Here is a 21469-nt window from a genome sequence, read left to right as displayed (position 1 = left end):
GGTGTCCCCAGCTCCGCTATCCCCGCTCCCGCTGCCGCCATTGCCCGCACCGGGTCCTCCCGCCCGCCTGGGGGCGCTGTGAGGCCGCCAGGAGCACGGAGATGGCGGAAGTGACGTAGCGGAAGCGAAGCGGCCGCCATAGCAACGGCGGGATGAACGCGCCTCCGGCCTTCGAGTCCTTCCTGCTCTTCGAGGGCGAGAAAAAGTGAGGGGATACGCGGGGGGCGGCTCATTAAACCCGGGGGGCGACGAATTAAACCCTAATCAGAGCTGGGAGGGGGGAGCCCCGGCCTTTCCCCGCAGTTCCCCGCCGCGTACGGCTCGCTGACATCCCTGTATCCCAAAATCCCCAGGATCACCATCAACAAGGACACCAAGGTGCCCAACGCCTGCCTGTTCACCATCAACAAGGAGGACCACACGCTCGGCAACATCATCAAGTCGTAAGTTCAGGCGGGGAAGAGATCTCGGGGGAGGTTTGGGGTTTTCCTGCCTTTCATTTCACTCTTTGGGGTTTTTATTCCCTTCCAGGCAGCTGCTCAAAGACCCGCAGGTGCTGTTTGCAGGGTACAAGGTCCCACACCCTCTGGAACATAAAATCATCATCCGTGTCCAAACCACGCCAGATTACAGCCCCCAGGAGGCTTTCACCAATGCCATCACAGACCTGATCAGTGAGCTCTCCCTCCTGGAGGAGAGGTTCAGGGTAAGGAGATTATTTTCCTTTTGGAAAACTGTTTGGCCTTGTTATAATGTTGGTGTGTGTCTCAGAGCTGCTGGGTTTAGGTTTATGAATTAATTCAAGCCACCTTCCTTGTGTTGTTCAGCTGCTGTCAAAGCCTGGCTGCTCTTAAGTACATTTTTTTTTTTTAATTTTTTCTTACTTCTCCTGACAAAACTGGGCCTGTATTTTCACTTCTCATCACTTCTGCTCAGTTTATTTATTCATTTAGCCCCTGAATGCTGAGATTTAATCTTACCCAGACAAAATCAGGGAGGCTGTGACTGAGTTAGTACCTCTGATGTGCTGGGGAAAGGCACCAATTTGTAAATAAGTGTTAATTCCAGTATTATTTTTCTGGTTGCTGTAGAGTTTTCCACTGTGGGTGGTTGTGATTCACAGAAGATTCACAGGAATGATTAAACACCAACATCCAGCTCAGTAACAACTCCTCTCTAAGCATGTGTATTTTTCCTTTTGCTTTCCAGGTTGCAATTAAGGACAAACAAGAAGGAATTGAGTAAAATGGAGCAGACTGTTACTTCTGAGGCAGAATGACGTGTCTGTTACTGGATGAAATATTTAAACCTCCACTCATGGCAAAAATTTTCCCCCCCTGTCCCACTTCTGTTTAATTTTTGACAGCAATATTTTAATTTTTATTTTCATAGCCAACAGGCACTTTGCCAAGAGGATAAATGTCATGTTGGATTTGGTGGATAAGTCATTAAAGTGATTTTTAGTTTTCTAATTGGAGCCTTAAGGCAAATATTTGTCCTGGGCTGCTGGGGAGGTTGCTGTGGGTAGGATTCCAGCATGAGAAGCTGCTCAGTGACAGCTGGACATGAACTTTCTGCTTTTTCCTGCCAAAAATTCCAGGCACTGCCAGCTGAACTGGTATTTTGTTTTATTAAGTGTCATTTCTATAAAACAAATGCACAAATTGTGAAAACTTACGGTAAAAGGAACCGGATGTTTACAATGAACTGATGAGTTTAACAAACTCTTACCTTGTTTGTTTTTTGTTTTTCTTTTTTTTTTTTTTTTCTCCATCTGGCACATAAAGCTGCTCTAGAAAACGTTGATGGGCACATGGGGAACAGTCACTAATACTGCACTAGGTCAAAGCACGGGGGTGGAGCAGTGGCACAGGGGACTAGGATTTCTTCCAGATGGCTGTAATGTTCACACTGGTCAGCACAACAAGGTAGGTGAAGGCAGGGTCTGCCACCACGTTGTTCACCAGGATCTCAGGGGGCTGCTCCCCGTTCACGCGCAGCTCCGGCCACGTCAGGATCTGTGGGAGAGCACAGGGAGGGGACATGGGGACCTGGGGCACAGGCTCTTCCTGCTCCTGAGGAGCTCTGGGATGTTCCTAAAGGAGCAGGGTTTAGTGCACAAGGGAAATCACCTCAGCCCCAGAGGATCTGTGAGGGAATCTGGGAGAGCACAGGGGTGGGGACATGGGGACCTGGGGCACAGGCTCTTCCTGCTCCTGAGGAGCTCTGGGATGTTCCTAAAGGAGCAGGGTTTAGTGCATAAGGGAAATCAGCTGCACCTCAGCCCAGGAGAAACTGTGGGAGAGCACAGGGGATGGGAACATGTTTGAGGGGGACATGGGGACCTGAGGCACAGGCTCTTCCTGTTCCTGAGGAGCTCTGGGATGTTCCTAAAGGGCCAGGGTTTGGTGCACAAGTGAAATCTGATGCATCTCAGCCCAGGAGAAACTGTGGGACAGCAGAGGAGTGGGGATGTGGCTGAGGGGGACATGGGAGCCTGAGGCACAGGTTTTCCTTCTCTTGAGGGTCAGGATTTAGTGCACAAGTGAAATCAGCTGCACCTCAGCCCCAGAGGATCTGTGGGAGAGCACAGGGGTGGGGACATGGCTGAGGGGGACATAGGGAGCTGAGCCCCAGGTTTTCCTTCTCCTGAGGAGCTGTGGGATATTCCTAAAGGGCCAGGGTTTAGTGCACAAGTGAAATCAGCTGCATCTCAGCCCCAGAGGAATTTCTGGTGGCTTGGCAATGCATTTCCAAAAACCCTGAGGAATTACAGAATTGTTGAGGTTGGAAAAGATCTCCCAGAGCATTGAGGCCAGCCTGTGACTGAGCAGCACCTTGTCACCCAGAGCAGACCTCAGAGTGCCACCTCCAGGGATGGTACTCCCTTCTCATACCTGAATAATCCTTTCAGGGAAGAAATAATGGAACACTCTGTCTAATGTGGCTCCAGAGCAGTGGCTGAGAGCCTTTGGAGTGTTTGATGGTCCTTTCAGAGGGACAGGCAAGGGGACAGTGACTGCCCACCAGAGAATTGTCTCCAGAGGGAAATATTGGGCAGAAAAAGGGTGAGTGAGCATAGGGAAGGAGTGAGGCCTTTCCTGCCAGGGAATGTTCACTCTGGCTTCCCTCTCCTCCCTGGAGGATGTGGTGCCTGCACACCTGTGCCTTTGTGCTCCTCACCACTTTTTTGGGGCTGTTTTAGGAGGAGCTGCAGCAAGTGACAGATTTGCTTTGCAGCTTTTCGTTCCTGTCCCCAGTGAATGGCCTTGGCCACGCACTGGAGATTGCTTCAATTGTTTCTGAGGGTCAGCTGTGGAAACACAAGGCATGTTCTGGGACAGGCCTGCTCAGGAGAATGGGATCAGCTGAAGGGAGGCACAGAGAGCAGCTCAGCCCTACCTGAGTGGGGGAGATCCTCCGCTCCGAGCGCTTTCCCTTCGGAGAGCCCCAGCCCGAGGTGTAGGTGGAGAGGTTGTACATCCACACACTGCCCTTCTCATCCCCACAGAACACGTATTCTTTTGCTGTGAGAGCAGAAGAAAAAGCTGGGAAATGAGTGTGGAGCTGGGGGTCTTTTCTGCTATAAAGGACAGCTGCAGGATCCCAATGGAGGGTGCCACATTTCAGCAAAATTCCCTTACTGGCACAAAAATATGAATCTACCTTACTCTGAAAGAATTCATTTGAAGATAAAACAGCTCTCTTTAGTGTAGAAAAGCTAGTGCTAAATGTTTTGGGATTTCTCCTGACTCTGTTTTGGGAAGTGCTGACTGGTTTGTTCTTTGTCAGTCTCCAAACCCAGCTGCCCAGTGTGTGACATCCCTGCCCACAGATACACTCAGCATCCCAGTGGCGCCACAGGGCCCAGCCCTTAACTCTGTGCTTTGAAAACCTGTGCAAGAAACACCCCCCAGCCTCAACTGTCTTTCCTGATCAGGCAGAAGGTGCAGCTGTAATTATTTATTACTGCTGTTATTTCCACCCAGCTGCTGCTGGAGCTGCACTGCAGAGCTGCAGGGGGGAGAGCAGAGCTCTGACATCCTCTGAAATCCTCTGAAATCCTCTGAAATCCTCTGAAATCCCAGGCCTCTGCCTCCAGCTCCAGGCTGCTCCCATGGATCAAAGGAGAGCCATGGCCCCAGGAAATGAGCGCTCCTACCTGGGCAGGTGCTGAGTGTCAGGTAGGACATGTCTGTTGTGGACCACTCCAGCTCAGCCAGGATAACTGCAGACATTGTCCTCTGGCATCCTTTTCCCTTGGCATCAAAAGACTTGCTCCAGCTCCACAAGTATATGCATCCTGGTTTGGAGCTCTTGGAAACTAGGGAAGAAAGGAAGGGAGAGCCTGTGGCAGCTGCAATGAGACAGAGGTGGTCCATCCAGAATATGGACTTCAAGCCATGGGATCTGATCCAGCAGCAACTGTTTGCACCTGCTTTACCTTATTTCAGAATAATTGGAGGTTGCAGAGAGATTTTCAGTGCTATGTTTATGTTCCTGAGCTGCAGAACAAGCATAAGCTGTTCAGAAGGAGCCAGCCCATGATGTGAAACCCACAGTTCCCCTAAAAAATACCCTGTTGCCACCAGCCCTTGAGCAGAAAGAGACTCTTCCCCCCTTCCACATTGGCACTGCTTGGCCATGTGTGCACTCAGGGATGTGTCCAGCTGATTTCTGGTCCTGTCCAAGCATGGGTTTGCACTCTAAGCACATTTTTGGGAAAGACAAGTGACTCTGGGAGACAACTCCATCCTGTGCAGTCCCCCAGAAGCCAAAAGAGGCTGTCACACTCCTTTCAGCCCCTCTGCTTGTCATGCTGGCTTCACCCTGCACATGCTGAAGTGCCCCACTGTTTTTGGGATTGTGCTGCTGTGTTTATACTCACCAACCACATCATCATTGAGAAAAGCCAAACCGTCAACCCTGTGAGATGTTGTCAAGCTCTCCTCACTAGGAAACTGGAATATGGCTTCAAAAGGCCTAGAGCAGGGGGGAAGGGTGAAATCAGCCGAGTTCTGAACAGCCAGCAGTGAAAGGGCACCTGGCTGCAGAGCCCAGAAGGAAATCTGTGTGTGTTTGTGAGTCTCTTGCCAAGCTCAGGTGAATTCCCAGTTGAGTTTACACTTTTGGTCACTTGGGTTTATTAACACAGCAGAAGTCTGTTTGCTCAAGAGATTGCTGCACTCCATCAGCATCAGGATATTTGTCAGCAGGGCATGACTTTGCTTGCTTCTTCCTCATAATTTTGTCCTGAGCTCCCACAGGGTCCCAGTTTCCTGGGTTACCTCACGTACCAGGAGCAGGGGAGGCCTCACTGTGAGACTGGAAATGGATCCAAAAGTTTACATTCCATTACACTGCCTGGAGATGACACACCCTTAAGTTTGGGGTATTGGATTACACTCCTGCCAGCCTTCCTGCAAAGCAGCCTGCAACACCTGCAGCTTTAATACAAGCTCTGAACAGTCCTTGAGTATCATGCTTCTATTTTTTCTGGCCACTCTGGGAAGGGGAAGATGTTCTAAGTTTGATAGGATGTGCTGCTTTTGCTCAGACCTCCTCAGTTAGAAATCAAACCTTTGCTAGGACTACTCCTTTTTGTTCTGGAAAGCAAATGCACACTCCCACCTTGTGCTTCTCACCTGCTTTTTTGTCCCTTATCCAGTTTTATATTCCAGGCAAAACAGCCATCTTCACAGCCTGCCAGCAGGTACTGCTCCGGGCAGGTGGGGACCAGGGCAATCCGGAGGGGGATTGAGGCTGTTTCCAGCACCAGCAGCTGGCTAAAAAAGAGCAGAGAACAAGCAGTTAAGTGGTGCTGTGATAGTTACAGGCTCTTGGACTGGCCACATCTGGTTTTTGAACCTTTACCTTGCTTTGAAATTGTAGTCACAGTCTGGAATCCCAATATCCCAGAGTGCAATTCGCTTGTCATAGGATGCAGCTGTGGGACACAGAAGAGAAGCAGGTAGTGACACCGCTGCTCATCTGGCTCTTCTCTGCTAGCTGGCACTTCTGCCTGAGTCACAGCCACCCTCTAGGGCTCCAGAGAGCTCATTAAAGCACAGCAGCACTCCCTGAGGCTCCTGGCCCAGCATTTCCCAACACTGTCACACATGCACAGTCAGTGTTTAGTGTTCTTAGCCTGTGCTCTAAGAGAGGCAGATATAGCAGTTTGTTTCCTGGTGTCCATCACTGAGTCGTGGCTTCACAAGGTCTTTAGTTGATGGCCCTCTGAGCCTGTTTCTGGTCAGGGCTTCTAGTGGAATCTAAAATATGAGCTCCAACCTCTACTCTCATGCAAACATCACTTTATGGCACATATCCATGGCTTACTGTGTTCACATCCACAGCAGCTCCCAGTGGGAAAGTCAGGCACTCACAGAGGGTGAGAAACATGTCACCAAGCTGATACACTGGAAGCAGAAACAGTTCTAACAGATTACTCTGAGGAGCCTGGACCCTCATCAGATGGCAGCCCTCAAATTCAGAGTTTGTTGGTGTCCCCTCCCCAGAAATGATGCAAAGAATCTCCCTTAATTACTCTAAATTTTTCTATAAAATATAACAATTCTTGCTGTCCACACCATTAAATGGCTGTGCCACCAATCTCCTTATCCCTTCCACCACCCTCCTAATCCTTTCCTCTGCTTCTGCTTTTTGGCATTCCTGAGCTTCTTCTTGAAAAGTATCCCCTATTCTAAAAAAAATTACACTTTTAATGGTTCATGTAGCACTTTAACCACTCCAGGATGTGGGTAATTGTAGGCAAGAGAAACAATGTGCTGTGGGGTGCAGGTGTGGCCTGAATGGCTCTGTCCCAGCTCACTGTACAGCCTGACAATGCAGTTACAATTTGTAACATGATGGTTCATTACCAGTCCATGAGCCACAGCCTCTGTGTGTGGCAAAGCTCTCCTTGACATCAGGACCTGAATAGAAATCTCTGTCGAGGCATAGAGTTCACATTAAAAAAAATCAAAGTAAATTAAGCACATTGTTGGATAAAATGAAACCCCACAGCCCATAATAAGCTGCTGTGCTGCAGGAGAGCCCTGCCACTGCCTGGCTCCCAGCTGCCTGCTCTGCCATTCTTCTTACTCATCCCTGTGGAACAGATCCACTACTGGGCTTGTTTGTGGCTAATGTGTGTGTGACAGCCACCCTGAGAGCCACCAAGGGAGAAACAGGAGCTGCTGCACCTCAGTAAAGAGGCAGGCATTTGCTGAAACAAGCTGTTCCTGCTGTCACAGGAGAGTCACAATGTTCTCTCCCTAATGCCTGTCCATGCCTTTTGTTTGTGTGTCCCTGCCTGCCCTGGTGACAATTCCCCTTGCTAAGGAAGCCCTGACTTTTCCACATCAGAACTAAACCCAGGGATTCTGAGGCAGACTTACTGAAGAGGTGGGTCTCCTGGGTTGGGCTGAAGCAGACAGTGGCAATGGGCTTTTTGTGAGCCTTTATCTCTCCATAGCAGAAGTCAGCTGCCACATGGATGAGTTTGACAATGCCTCTCCTCCCTGCAGCTGCCAGGATGTTGTGAGCTTTCTTGCGGCTGTCGCTGAGCACCATCGTGAGGGTTGTCCATGCAACGCTGAAGAACTCCTGGGACACAAGGAAAACAAGGCTGGGGTGACAGACAACAGAGAACAGCCAGCAGGGTGGTGGCTGTTAGCTCAGAGAAAAGACAACTGTCACAAGTGCTACTCAGGTGGAATGACATGAATATTAAAGATGGAGCATCAAAACTCAAAACAGCTCTCAGAAGAACATAAACTACAGAAAGAGGAGGTTTATACCTCTGTGCTGTCAAGCAGGCTCAGCAGCCAGACACATCTGTGTGAGGACTGGCAGGCTAATCTCCTAAACTAATAAAAACATAAACCCAAACCAGGCTAAAAGGATAACAAGCAATATTTATTATCTATCTTGATCTTAACACCTGTCCATACTAACACTTTCAGACCTCTTTGTAATATGTATTATCACAGATTGTAATTATTACAGGTTCTGGTGTTGTAATTATCACAGGTTCTGGTATTCCCATTCAGTGCTTACCCTTCCCACTTGCAACCCACCTCTGTAGCCACTTTATACTTTTTCAGCACTGTCCCTGTCTCACAATCAATCAGACAGACAGATTCCCCTCCACAGGTTGCCACGGTTCTGGAGGAGCTCACAATGGGATCTGAAAGAGGAAAATAATGGGTGAGAAGTTCCCAGGTTCAGGGATAACACACGAAGACTGCAGCTTATCACTGCCTGGTGCTCTCCCAGTCTCCTGTTTTCAAAGTCAAAGGAGAATTTACGTAAGCGAGTCTCTTCCTGACAACGGAGACTACAGCTTGAAGGAGCAGGGCTCTAAGGCATGGAGTCTGCTGGGATTCCAGAGCCAGGTGGTTCTGGGAATCCTGCAAACCTCTTTAAGAGCTCACCTTTCCTGGCTCCAGAGTCTATCACTGGCTCGAAGACACAGGACCAGAGCTGCGTTTTAAAATCCTCGCGGCTGTTGCCTTTACTGTGACACTGAAGAAAATGCAATGGCTCTGCACTGACATCCTCCTACAATAAACCATCCACATTTAGAAAATTCATTCCCCTGACACGGTTTGCCTGTGATTGCCTTGACAGAACCCTCTGCTGAACACAGCAATCTGAGTTAAACTCAAGTATTTTTCAGCCTGTCTGTGCTATGGAGAACAGGAGAGAGCGAGGTGCCACAATGCTCAAGACTCCTAAAGCAGCAGGGAACTGTTTAGCAAAGATGTGCCCAGCAGACCCCAGCAGAGAACCCCATTTCCTACATCAGAGAAACATGGAAAACCCTTTAGATCCCCACTGGCCTGAGCTGAGGGGGAAACACCTTTCCCCATGCAGCCCCTGAGTTGAGAGCAAGGCTTGCCAGTCCCATTTCTAAGCACAGGTTTGCAGTGCACCACCTCGGAGCGCTGGTCCATCCATCCCCCAGAGGGGATCCACTGGGCTCTCCTGGGGGGGTTCCTCCTCTCCTTTGATTTGCCTCTGAGAGATTTAAAACAATGACAAAAAAAAAAAAAAACCAAACCAAAACTCACAATATATTTGGCCAACTATGAGCTCCGAGCTGTGCAGAGCTCTGAAGAAACATGAAGGCAGCTCCTCCCACTCTAAACCAAGAGGCCCCAAGCCAGTCCCAGGGGGCTGTTGGATGTACCTTGCACTTGGAGTTCTTCACAGGGGTCAAGGTAACCACACTGCTGTCCTGCTCCTGGCTTTTCTGTTCCCCTGTCATCTGACTGGATCTTCTGTTGCTCTGCCCCTTGGGAAACTGCTCTCCATTCTTCTGTGTCACTTCAGCTCCCTGCTCAGGGGTTGCCTCCTTGGCTGGTTGGTTTGATGTTCTTGGTTTATCAGGAGCTGGGTCATCCTCCACATGACTGGATTTTCTGGGATTAACTTCAGCTTCCTCCTCGGTTTTTGCCTGGGTCTTGGACCTCTTGTTTCCAGGGCTTGATTTTGAACGATTTCTTTTCCTCTTGCTGGGTGTTACTGTGACCTGTAAAGCATGTTGTCATGTTGTCAGGTTCTACAGAAGGTTTTTAGCTTCCCCGAGATGTGCAGATAATTTGTAAGTCAAAGACATTAATTATTCAAATGCAAGTATCCTCCCACAGTTACAGACTGGGTTCCAGGAATCAGACAGCACAGAGCTGCAGGGTTCCTAGAGGCAGAAGCTAATGAAAACCACACATCCAGCCTCCTTTTCAGCTCCCTTCCCTTGTCTCAGTTATTTGCAATTTACATTCAATGTGGAAAAACAAATCTGGTCTATGAACCACAGGGGTTCAGACTGCAGTGATTTCCAAGCAGGAAAACACCAGCAGAGCCTGGCCAGGCATCAGCCCAGGTCTCTAATTAAAATATCTCTTCCTAGAGGAGAGGTGGAGTGAGTAGGACTGCACTCATGAAATGTTTTTGGTCCCTGTGAGAATGGAAGCTCTCTCAGGGAGCAACTCGACCTTCACATTTCTGGGAAAACTTCAATCTGGCTGTAAAGAAGAACCTGGGCTGTTGGATACAGGCTGGAGCCTGAGACTGTCCCTGTGGTTACCAAAGGGTTATAAATGTGAACTGACAACAGCTGCTGAATTCCCAGGAAACAGAACATTGCTAATGTAACTGGAAAAATCACCTACTGGAGCCACCTCTTCTGCAGCTTCCCTGGGGCTTTCTGTGCTTTCTTCCTCATCCTCATCTGTCTTTTCCTCTGGTTCAGTATCAGAGTTTAACTCCAGACCTAGTGAGTTTGCCAGAAACTCTTCTGCAATCATTTTCACCTGAGAAGCAAATATGTGGATATGTTAAAAAAGAAAAAGTTGATGACAAAAGAGCCACAGCATGTCAAGCTCTGATGTATCATGGCACAAAGAGCTGCTTTGCTGGGGTTTTAATATCTGCTCCCACTATTCTGTGTGAAGTTCACAAGTGGTGGAGGAGTCCCCAGCTGACATTACATGACCCAAGAACTTCACTTTGTCATGGGCATTCAGAGTACACAGCTGTGGAAACAACAGCACAGCAATAAAAGAAGACAAAGGAGAGATGGAAGTCTCATTTGTATTGAGATGTATCTCAATTGTGTGAACAAACAAATAAAACAAATGTTATCAACTAAATGGTAACTACACTTCTGTCATTATCTTTACTCTTTCATCAAGAATAAAAGTTACTATTAAATTAATTTGCAAATAATTAAGTATTAAGGATACTGCAGTCTGATTAATGAGTACAAGTATCATTATTGCTTATGAATTAAAAAATAGTATTTAATGACAGCCATTTCAACTTGGTGCACGTTTAGTCCTGGTAACTGCTTAACAAAGCAGCGAAGAAAGAGAAAAATGATACCAGTTGTGAGCAAGAGCACCCAAATCCATGGAGTGTTTCACTGCAGCCCATGCAGGAGCAGGAGCAGGGTCCTTGCCTGGGATGTCACCTACCCGCCAGCGGGTGAACTCGCTCAGTGAGCTGGGCCCATACACCACGTTGGTCTGCACTGACTTCAGGAACTTCTTCTTGATGGACTTCACCTGCTCAGCTGTGTATTTCTCAGGGAGCTGGTCACTGAAGAATTTTTTCCAGTGAGCAGTAACCTAGGCAGAAAGACTGAGTTTATTCAACAGAAAAGCACGAGAGAACTCGTGAAAGCATTTAAGAAGTGGCCAACCCCACGTGATGGAACCACTTTAATTTATTTGTTCATGTTCAAATGACCACTTCAGCTAAGGAGAAGTGGTTCAGTTCCTCTGTAGCAAGCTGGAGTGAGTGTGGCTGAGCAGACTCTGTCAGCATGGACCCATTTAGAGAGACAGCTGGACTCCAAAAGGTTGCTGATACAGGATGCTCACCTGCCAGCAGAGTTTCCCATTGGAGTTTCTGGTGGGCAGTTTCACATCCATCAGCATTTGGACCCAACAGACATTTTTACATTGAAACACAGGACTAAGAACTGGGCAGGCAGGTACAAATAACATCAGGGCAGAGACACCACAAAAAGAACAGCACAGGGGAGTGTTTGGTGTCTCATTAAACAGCCAACCATGATCAGTTGTCTGGGACAAGAGGCTGAGCAGGTCTCAGAGACCCTTTGAGGTTCACAGGTTTTATGCAGACAACACTCAGCACAACTCATCCCAGTTTTCAGGATCTGAGTTTTCCTCCACTGTTACATAGAAGGAATTAAGAAGATCAATTAACTAGAATACAAATGGTAAGAGTAGTAATACATGAAAAAAAAAAAAAAAACCAGCCAACCAAACCTTTTTCATAACTGAACAATAATTTTGCTCAAGATCACAACGATGCCTTGTGGAGACAATCTGTCAGGAGCTAAATTGTGTAGACAAATGAAAATAGAGTGCTACACACCCACAACTGAAGAAGAAAGAAAAAATTCTTGTTCCTGGTGAATGCTGGAAAAAGCAGGATTATCCAGAGCTTGATTTTGTGCTCCCCATTCCTGGGGCCTAGACAGTAACTTAAATTAGATGGGGAGGTGTTTGCAGCTGTTCTGGCAGCACCAGGCTTCTCCCATTCCTGAATGATGATCAGAGTGACCTGAAAAACTACAGGATCAGACACAGGCCTGCTTGGCCCTGCTCCTGTCACTTAAACCAAAGGCAAATTGCCTGCACAGAGCAGGTAGAGCAGATGCCAGCAGTGAGCAGAGAAAGCAGCTGTAAGACATTTCCTGGGTGGCCCATTCTGCAGGCTGGGCTCAGATCATACCACAGCTATTGATTGCAGCTCTGTCACTACACTGAGCACAGGATTTAGTTATTTTTGGGGTGTTTAGAGGTTAAGGAAATATCCCACACCTTACCTTGCTGGTGAGCTTTTGGCTGTTGACACGCCTCACGTGGTTGGCCAGTTTGGTTATGTCCTTGCCATTGAGCAGACGAAGATTTTGCAAAAGAAACATTACTTTATAGTCATCATTGAGCTAGAAGGAGAAAAAACACTGGAGTTACAAAATTTGCATATGTGGTACATGCTTTACCTTTAGTCCTTGATTAAAATACAGCCTATATGAGAATGATATATTTAGTAAGGGAAAGCGATTTCATAAAATCTCCTCAAGATTTTCAACTTGCATTTCACATTTTAGGTGTGAATTAATGTTCTTTATGAGTTGGGATCTTAAACTGCAGACAGAGCTGCCCAGCCCCCAGGCAGTGCTAACATCCAGCACAAGGTGGGGGCTGTGTAACTGCTCATCTGCTGGGCCTGAGTGCAAGGCTGGCAGCTCTGCTCATATCCCTGACCTCTAACACAGGGGAAGGCCTGTCCTGTCTCCAGTCAAGGAATTCCAGCAGGAATTCCTTGGGTCAGATAGTTCACCATACAGCCACACACATACTAACAGTGTGCAACAACAAATAAGTATGTGGGGATGGTGAGTGGCTGATGCCAGTTTGCAGCACAAGTAAAATCAGTTTTGGATGTTTGACTTGCACAGTCACCAAATCATCTTGGGAGAAGTCAAAACCTAAACCAGACTAATCACCAAGTTTAAACCCTCATCTGAGGATCCAGTCTGTGCTCTTTTCCAGAGCACAGAGGGCACTAAAACTAATACAGATATTAGAATATAAAACTAGCATTAGATTTTAGGAAAAAAAATTACTGTGGGGGTGGTGATGCACTGACAAATGTTGTCTAGAGAAGCTGTGGCTGCCCCATCCCTGGGAGTGTGTAAGACCAGACTGGATGTGGTTCTGAGCAACCTGGTGTTATGGAAGATGTCCCTGCCCATGGCAGGGGGTGGAACAAGATGAGCATTAAGGTCCCTTCCAATCCAAATCATTCTGTGACTCTGTATTTCTCTAAGAACCTCTCTACACAGTCATTCCTGTATTTTACACTAGTAAAATGTTTAGTATGAGCATGAGGTACTGTACCTGATAAGGCACCTAAGACAGGACTTTGGCCTAGAGAATCAAGACACAGATTTTAATATCTGAGCTGTTTTAAGCAAGTCACTTCTGCAGATTGAGAAGCAGTGGCACAAAGTGGTTAAAAGTCACACAAAGGCTGGCTGCTCTCTAAATGCCCTCGCACTTGCTGCCCAAGAACAATGTATAAGAACTTTGCACAAGTGCTGTTTGTTTTTGTCTCTGTTTAATGGAAGGAGGGGGGTAACTCACTGTCAAGTACACATTGTTCTCATAGGTCAGCTCCTCGAGCAGAGGGAACTGTTTCAGAGCAGTTACATCTTCCAGCTTGTTATTGTTGCAGTTCAGGACACGCAGATCAGGCAGGGTGAGGCTGTTGGGAAATTTGTCCAGTAAATTATCAGAGAGATCAAGTTTCTGCAGGTGCCTCAGGCGGGAAAACAAGCGCGGGTCTAAATCTCCAGTCTTCAACTGCAGCTTGGACAGGCTGAAAACAAAATAAAAAACAAAAAACCAGCCATGAACTATCTGTAGCTCTCTGGAGAAACAAATGCTGATTTCACAGCATAGATAGTCCCACCTGGTGGCACCTCAGTCCAGTACAACTCCCTGGGTACAACTGACCATTGGTTTTTTTAGGGTTAACTCAACTATCTCTTGAGTTATCACCTCCTCACAATAGAAGCACCATTTTGTAAGTTTTTAAAATTTTTATAAAGATTAAATAATTAAAAAGTGTTTTAAAAATTTTATTATATTATTAACCTCAATAAATAGTAAATCACAAGAGATGTAAAACTCAACACCATTCTATCAAAAGCTAATTTATTTCTTAGTTGCAATGCTTTATAAATGTTTTTCAATCTATCAACTTTCTATCAAGTTTTAAGAATTCTTTACAAATCCATTTCCTACACTGGTGGCAGCATTCTGGATTGTGAGCACAATGTGGGACAGCTGATGTGTCTGAGCTAACAGCCACCATCAGAGACTCAGGTCTGCCCAATTACAATTAACCTGCAATTCAGATCATCTCCTAGGGGTTACTGAGGTGGCTGGGAGCAGTAAATCACCAGAAAAGTTCTTATTTTATATATAAAAAAAATTACTACACCTCTCAAAGGTTTGGTATTTTATTCCTGTGCAATGTTGATCCAACAAGAGAAGCTGTGGCAATTCAAGACACAGCACCCTCAGTGTACCCAGTCCATAGAATGCACTGCATTCATTATTTCACAGTTCATGCCAAGTGCAGAGTGTGTTCCCAAATAATTTGGCTCTTTTCAAAGAACTAACTTAATAAAAAAAGTGTTTTTTCCATTTCTTTTATAGTGAGATTTGTTGCAAAAACTTCCAATGGTAAATGTAGAAATTCACCTAACAAAATCCCAAAACTGCCACCAAAACAGAACTTTGTCCTGAAAGGGGAAGTGATACAATATTGGTGAGGGGAAAAGAAATATCCTTTCTCTGTAAGAAAGTGAAAACTGCATAATATAAGCAGGGTCATTTATATTTGTTTAGATCATTCAGGTGAGCTCCAAAGGGAGCTTCCAGACAACATCTCTTGAGGGCACAAGTTTGGGTTCCTTTAACAAACAGAATCTCTTTCTCTAATGACCAGTTAAAAAATAAGCTTCTAGATATTAGTGAAGTGTGACTAAATGAGACAAATAAATCCAGAAAGCAAGATCCTTTCTCCTTCACTTGCCATCTCAGAAGTGTAGCCAGCCAGTCAGAGCTGGTAAGACAGGTTGAGGACAATCCAGCTGGCTGCAGAGCAGTGACTGTGGTGTCCTTTTGGGGAAAAAAAACTCAGTGGTGTTCCCCAAACAGACTTTCTGAAACACATCACAGTACAAAGCTGCATGGAGAAAGCCACAGTCCAAAAATCCAGAATTCAAACATCTCCCCACCACTCTGTTATTGAGATTATTGCAGCTGATACTCAGAGAAACAGCAGAAATTCAAGCACACACCAATCAAGGACATCATTTCCTCATCAAGGAAAAAAAAACCAACAGAGTTCTCTGTCTTGCTCGTGATTAAGTGATGTTTCTCACTAAAAATAATTACTTTAGCACAAGGCAAACTGAAAGAAATAACTTTAAGGAGTATATGTGAAACCCAAACCTCCTGACTTCAGCAACAAAAACAACAAAGGTGCCAGCCAGAAATTGGCCAGCTGAGCCACTTGGATTGGCCAGCTCTGTGTTAAATATTTGGAAGGACACATTTTTGCAATGATGTGAAGGTCCTTTGTCAAGGACCTGAGTGACAAAACTGTTTTTAGTGGTTTTTAAGTGATTCAGAGTTTATTCTCTCCCCCTGCAATGTTTGAGGTAGTAGGATTACTGAATATAGGAGAGATGGAACTTGATGGAGGGAGAGGAAAATGGAAGGGAAATAATGCCAAAAATACTTTAAAAAACCCTCTGAAATCTATGCTGGAAGATTCTTTTAGTCACATTAAGAAATTGCTAGAAAAAATGCAAGGGCTTTGGGGGCAGGGATGATACCTTGGGGTTAGGAAATTGGGATCCAGCCTTGAAAAAATGGCAGCAAATATACAATAGAAATGGCAAAAAAAGGTGACATCTGCCAATAACCAATTAGAGAATGCAGTGCCACCACTGCTCACTGATCCTGCACTGGGAATGCCTTGACACTCTCTTCATTTAAGTAAAAAAATGTTTAGGGGAAGAAAGACACACAGATAAAAAGCCATTGCCAGGTTGAATTAATCTGGAATTTTCCATGGGCCTGTCTGCACTTACTTGAGCGTCTCGATCTTTCGGAGCCTCGTGGATCTTGGAACTGCTCTTTCCAAAAGAAGTTCTGTGGTGATTTTGGACATTTTTAACCTCCACCTCTCTGCTGGAACCACCAATCAGTCAGCTGGAGGATGTCTTCTGGTTACCTTGATAAAACAAATGGGAACAAGAGGAAATCTTTCAACAGCTCCAAGAGAGGGGAAAAAAATTTTTATGAGGTTATCTACTGGTTTTGCTGCTGTGTTGGAAGCCACCTTTTTTACTTGGTTGAAATGAACATGGCAGAGATTTTTATTGGATTGGGCACAGGTTTTCAGCATGCTGATCCAATCCATCTCCACAACAACAGGCATCCATCCGCTGGCTGTTGGAGTGACAGACTTGCTGCAGGTGAAAGCTGTCCATGAGTGATGGCACTCAGGACCAGGACAGCATCACAGGTACCTGCTTGTGCCTCTCCCGGGCTCTGCTCCAGGAATTCCAACATTCTTTCAAACAAAAAGCAGCAGTAAGAGTCAACACACCTGCTGTGAATGGTTTTCTCCCAAAAAAGTGACACTGAGCTCACTGGCCTGGCCAGCTGGACAGACTCTTGCCTGATGACTTCCAAATTCCCCAAAATGTTTGGAAAACTGAATTAACCAGCAGAAATTCAAGCACACACCAATCAAACACATCACTTCCTCATCAAGGATAAAAATTAAAAAATCAACAGAATTCTCTGTCTTGTTGGTGATTAACTGATGTTTCAGTGTACACACACACAGGGATATGCTGATATTTGGAATAACAGTGCTGACAGGGCCAAAAGAGCTCCATGAAATGGCTGGTCCAGGGCTTCCCACTCTTCCTGACACAGATTCCAAGAGAGGGAAATAAAAGAGAACAGAGCTCCAAGGCCAGGCTCGCTCCTGTCTTTCTGTGTTAGATCAGTGCTGCCCAAATGCCACTCCAGCACATCGTGAGGGGACACGGGGCACTGAGCTGTGCTTGGGCTTGGTTTGAGCAGCAGCAGCACACACCTACAGCACCTGCAACATTGTGTGATGAGCAAGGGGCACAATATCATATATACTGAAATATTTTATGCATTGAAATATCGTATACACTGAAATATTGTATGCACTGAAATATTGTATACACTGAAATATCGTATACACCGAAATATTGTATACACTGAAATATCGTATGCACTGAAATATCGTATACCCTGAAATATCTTATACAATGAAATATCGTATCCACTGAAATATCGCGTACACTGAAATATCATATGCACTGAAATATTGTATACACTGAAATATTGTATGCACTGAAATATGGTATACACTGAAATATCGTATACCCTGAAATATCGTATACACTGAAATATGGTATACCCTGAAATATTGTATACACTGAAATATTGAATACAAGCACAAAGAGCTGATCTGAAAGCCAGCTCAAATAGCAGCTCTGTGGGATTTGATTGTTCAAAGGACAGAGCTCTCCCTGAGAGTCCGAGCACAGGGTCAGGCTTGTTCAACCAAAGCTCCCTCAGATTCTGTGTCTACAATAAAAATGTGACACCAGTGACTGGACGTGCCATGGCCTCTCTTTGGCACACTGGCACAGCCGTGACAGGGCAGGAGCGGCAGGGAAGGCCAGACACGGCCGGTCCCATCCCACAGCCCCGGGGATGCTGCAGAGGCACATTCGGTAACCGGGGGGGCCGAACGCCGGGTATATTGCACAGGGAACGGGCCCCTCCTGCCCCCCGCAGCTCTCGGGATGGAGCCCCAGGGCCGGGCATCCCCTGACCTGAACGCGTTCCGTGCAGCTGCCCCGGGACGCGATGCCGCGGCGGTGACAAGGCCACGGATGCCGGGCTGTCCGCGCACGCCGGGCGGCCTCCGGGCCGCGGGGTAGCACCGGCCGCAGGCCGCGGCTCCGCCCGTGGGCAGGGCCGGACCGGGCCGGGCGGGGCAGGTGCGGCCCCGGCCGAGGCCTCGCCCGTCACCGCCGCCTCCGGACACCGAGCACCGCGAGGGGCCGGCGCCGGCCGCGGCCTGAGGCGCCCCCGCGGGGTGCGCGCCGCGCCTACAACTCCCAGCGTCCCCCGCGGCGCCGAACAGCGGCGGGGAGCCCGGGCGCGCCGCGGGGGCTGCTGGGAGCGCGAGTCCGTCCGCACCCCCATTTCCACCCCCGCTGCCCGACCGCGCGGCCTGCGCCCAGCCCCGCTGGCCTCACCTGGAAGCTCGCGGGGAGGAGGAAGAGGAGCCGGGAAGGAAGGAAGGGCGGGAGGAGGAGCGGGGAGGGGGATGCAGGCGGGAGCCGGCGGGATGCGGGCGGCGCGCGGCGGCGGAGGGCCGGGCTGCGGCTGCAAGGGGATCCGCTCCTGCCTGCTCTGCGAGGGGCCCGCGCCGGCCGCTCCGCCCCCGCAGGTACCGGGGAGGGGGCGGGCGGCGGGGCGGGGAGGGGCGGGCAGGAGGGCGGGAGGAGCCGGGGGGCGGCGGGGACCGGGGCCGGGGGATGGCGGGACCCCCGTGCCCGGAGCGGGGACCCCGGGGCCGCAGGGCCACAGCACGGGCCCGAGCAGAGCCCTCGTGGCGGCCGCCCCCCACACAGGGTATTGTGAATTGTTCAACGCTCAGAGCCGGAGCTCACCTGAGCCTCACGTGTCACGTTCACATTCATTTGTTACAGCTCAGCCTTGTGGCCTGCGCGGTTTTCATCAACTTTCCTCGTTCAGCATTTATTGCTATGACAAACCGTGTCTCTGCAGCAATACCCACCATTAATCTCCTTATACCTGTGGCCCTGAGGGTCATCGGTTCTTCCCTGCCCTTCCAGGATAAAGACATCACTAGGAAAAAAAAAAAAAGTGGCTTCAAACAAGCAGCACATTGATGCTGCAGCTGGAAAAAAAGAGCAGGGAATAATTGTTCCCCAAAAGCAGCTGTATATTTCTCTGTCTGCAAGAATACTGTGCAGTTTTCATGCTGCAATAGCAAGGTTGCAGGGGTAAATAATGGAAATATCTTATTGCTTTTTTTCCCTTTTCCGTTGATATTTCCACAGGGAGAAGATAATTTCACTTACTGTCCAGCAACAGGCCTAGCTAAAGGAAATGAGCACTCGGAATTTGCTGGCTGGGCATTTCCCTTTCCAGGGGTGTTCCTGGTGGAGGAATTCATTAGTGAAGATGAAGAGTGTGAGATAGTGGAACTGATGGATCGAGATGACTGGAAACCATCACAGTCTGGCCGAAAGAAACAGGTTGGACTTTGGAAGCACATCTGATCTTAGATCCTTCTGGAAAAGGAAAGCTGTTTTCAGTTAAAACCCACAATACTGAGATGTTTCATGAAGTGTTTTCCTTTGAAAGCTTTTCCTGAAATCAATGGCAAGAATTATCTGTAATTAAAATCAGCTTCTTGCAAAAATACATGATAGTTACAATAAACAGTATTTGATGGTGTGTGTTCCAGCATTAAAGTTCACACAATCTCCAAGGGAAAAAAGTGGGTGTTCAGATTTGGTTTTACTTTACAAATCCAGAGAGATTAATGTAGATTCACTGAGTCCTTTTGCAACCTGGCAACCAGGTCAGTGGAAGAGATGAGAACAGAACTCTGCAGGAACAGCCTCTCCAAAAAGACTTGTCCTAGATTTTTCCTTTACACCAGCTTTCCCCTCCCTCTTCTTTTCCAACAGGACTACGGACCCAAAGTGAACTTCAAGAAACAAAGGCTGAAAGCTGGCAGCTTTACTGGCTTGCCAAGTTTCAGCAGGAAGATTGTGGCACAGATGAAGGCCTGTGCTGTGCTCAGTGGTTTCTTACCTGTGGAACAGTGTAACCTGGACTACAGACCAGAGAGGGGCTCTGCCATCGACCCCCACTTTGATGACTGGTGGCTCTGGGGGGAGCGCCTGGTCAGCCTGAACCTGCTCTCACAAACTGTGCTCTCCATGTCCTGCGACTCACAGGACACCATCCAATTATTTCCTGTTTCAAATAAGGAAGAATTAACCCCCCCTGCACCTTCCACGCAGACATCAGCGTGCAGAAATCCAGGAGAAGAGGGAACAGAGTGCCTTTTGTCACCGAGGCTGGTTCCGGGGAAGGAGGTGAGCGTGGCCATCCTCTTGCCCCAGAGGTCGCTGGTGGTGCTGCACGGGGATGCGCGGTACAAATGGAAACACGGCATCCGCCGCAGGCACATCCAGCACCGCCGCGTCTGCATCACCTTCAGGGAGCTCTCGGCCGAGTTCTGCGCCGGGGGCAGGCACGAGGAGCTGGGCAAAGAACTGCTACAAATTGCTCTTTCCTTCCAGGGGAGGCCCGTGTGACCGAGGGGTTGCGTTTTGTTGGGAGAGGTGTAAAATGAGGTATGGAATTTGTGTGATGAGGTTCATTTCAGGTGTGTGCAGAGATAAGCTCAATAAAATCAAGATTTAACAAACAAATAAAGGGGGTGAGCTCTGAAACCTCCTGGGCAACGAGAGCTTTTAGGCCAAAATCAAAAATTTTAAGTTGCATCCATTGCCTGTGTTGTAACAAAAAAGCAAACAGCCAGTTCCTAAACACTTAAATGGACCCAAGAAAGTTAGAAACACTAAACAGAGTATCAAACAGCCCTTGACACAGTTTCAACCCAAGCCCTGGCACAGATTTTAAGCTTTCCTGGCCCAAACTTGATACTGTCAGACTGGTTTGAATGTTGCATCCAGCCCTGGGGGTACAAATATCCCCTCACCCACCTTCACACAGGTCCTGTAGAGACCAGGTCCCAGGGGAGGAAGGTGAGCAGGGATCTCTCCACAGACAGCACAAAACACTGAGAACTAATTAAAATAATTATCCTTTGCTGAAGATTCATGCTCTAACAATGAGGATTAATCATAAATTCCATGTGTGACCTGTATCTTCTGGGACCAAAGGGCAGCATTTGCAGAGGACCAGTGCTGACTCCTCGGGCTTGGACACAGATCAGACCAAAGGCCTGCACAGACTGTGCTATTTTCTGATCATTTGTCATCTCTGAACCCTGCTGTCAGCTCTCAGTAGCAGGAGTGAGATTTTGGGAATTAGCTGGGCAACAGACTGCAACCCTGGCAGCTATCATTTATTTTCCTGGCACCCCCAGCAGTCAGGTTTGAATCATGCCTCATACCTAAGATTCAAGCAGTCATTTGCAGCAGAAGCTGATCTGAGGCCATCTGTCTGCTCTGAACAAACTTCTGTGCTCTTGAAAATGAAGCTGTGCTGTGGAAGAA

General features: G+C 47.7%; 3 protein-coding genes across 4 annotated transcripts; 2 read left to right on the top strand and 1 right to left on the bottom strand.

Moving 5' to 3' along the window:
• Positions 1 to 124: 124 nt before the first annotated feature.
• Positions 125 to 1472, top strand: POLR2J (RNA polymerase II subunit J). Its single transcript, XM_054287262.1, has 4 exons — positions 125 to 205; positions 354 to 443; positions 532 to 706; positions 1210 to 1472. The coding sequence occupies exons 1-4, from the start codon at positions 153 to 155 to the stop codon at positions 1243 to 1245; spliced, it is 354 nt and encodes a 117-aa protein (XP_054143237.1). The 5' UTR covers positions 125 to 152; the 3' UTR covers positions 1246 to 1472.
• Positions 1473 to 1732: 260 nt separating this feature from the next.
• On the bottom strand, positions 1733 to 18529 carry LRWD1 (leucine rich repeats and WD repeat domain containing 1). 2 transcript variants are annotated; one of them, XM_054287238.1, is made up of 16 exons: positions 18440 to 18529; positions 16214 to 16356; positions 13689 to 13923; positions 12365 to 12484; positions 10983 to 11135; positions 10179 to 10319; positions 9197 to 9538; positions 8439 to 8565; positions 8082 to 8191; positions 7401 to 7608; positions 5875 to 5947; positions 5646 to 5786; positions 4889 to 4983; positions 4163 to 4324; positions 3403 to 3527; positions 1733 to 2018 (listed from the first exon to the last, which is right to left on the bottom strand). In XM_054287238.1, exons 2-16 carry the CDS (start codon positions 16291 to 16293, stop codon positions 1878 to 1880), a joined length of 2253 nt encoding a protein of 750 aa, XP_054143213.1. In that variant the 5' UTR covers positions 16294 to 16356; positions 18440 to 18529; the 3' UTR covers positions 1733 to 1877. The 2 variants fall into 2 exon arrangements, with proteins under 2 accessions (XP_054143213.1, XP_054143215.1); XM_054287240.1 differs by lacking the exon at positions 18440 to 18529 and adding an exon at positions 18011 to 18096.
• Positions 18444 to 20999, top strand: ALKBH4 (alkB homolog 4, lysine demethylase). Its single transcript, XM_054287253.1, has 3 exons — positions 18444 to 18633; positions 19271 to 19468; positions 19907 to 20999. The coding sequence occupies exons 1-3, from the start codon at positions 18511 to 18513 to the stop codon at positions 20540 to 20542; spliced, it is 957 nt and encodes a 318-aa protein (XP_054143228.1). The 5' UTR covers positions 18444 to 18510; the 3' UTR covers positions 20543 to 20999.
• Positions 21000 to 21469: the final 470 nt, after the last annotated feature.

This window comes from Melozone crissalis, unplaced genomic scaffold, assembly GCF_028551555.1.
Source record: "Melozone crissalis strain CALT ecotype California unplaced genomic scaffold, PUWL_Pcris_2 ptg000057l_1, whole genome shotgun sequence".
Taxonomy (NCBI): Eukaryota; Metazoa; Chordata; class Aves; order Passeriformes; family Passerellidae; genus Melozone; species Melozone crissalis.
Note: the sequence above shows the minus strand (reverse complement) of the source record. Positions and strands in the feature narration are given on the sequence as shown.

What these genes read in the sequence shown, in the direction of transcription:
- POLR2J (XM_054287262.1), top strand. Translation starts at nt 153, where the DNA reads ATGAACGCGCCTCCGGCCTTCGAGTCCTTCCTGCTCTTCGAGGGCGAG. An exon ending in CTCTTCGAGGGCGAGAAAAA is followed by an intron (nt 206 to 353) that starts GTGAGGGGATAC and finishes CAAAATCCCCAG; the next exon opens with GATCACCATCAACAAGGACA. An exon ending in CTCGGCAACATCATCAAGTC is followed by an intron (nt 444 to 531) that starts GTAAGTTCAGGC and finishes ATTCCCTTCCAG; the next exon opens with GCAGCTGCTCAAAGACCCGC.
- LRWD1 (XM_054287238.1), bottom strand. Translation starts at nt 16,293, where the DNA reads ATGTCCAAAATCACCACAGAACTTCTTTTGGAAAGAGCAGTTCCAAGA. An exon ending in CGAAAGATCGAGACGCTCAA is followed by an intron (nt 13,924 to 16,213) that starts GTAAGTGCAGAC and finishes TTTTGTTTTCAG; the next exon opens with CCTGTCCAAGCTGCAGTTGA. An exon ending in GATAAGGGACAAAAAAGCAG is followed by an intron (nt 4,984 to 5,645) that starts GTGAGAAGCACA and finishes CCCCTGCTCTAG; the next exon opens with GCCTTTTGAAGCCATATTCC.
- ALKBH4 (XM_054287253.1), top strand. Translation starts at nt 18,511, where the DNA reads ATGCAGGCGGGAGCCGGCGGGATGCGGGCGGCGCGCGGCGGCGGAGGG. An exon ending in CGGCCGCTCCGCCCCCGCAG is followed by an intron (nt 18,634 to 19,270) that starts GTACCGGGGAGG and finishes ATATTTCCACAG; the next exon opens with GGAGAAGATAATTTCACTTA. An exon ending in AGTCTGGCCGAAAGAAACAG is followed by an intron (nt 19,469 to 19,906) that starts GTTGGACTTTGG and finishes CTTTTCCAACAG; the next exon opens with GACTACGGACCCAAAGTGAA.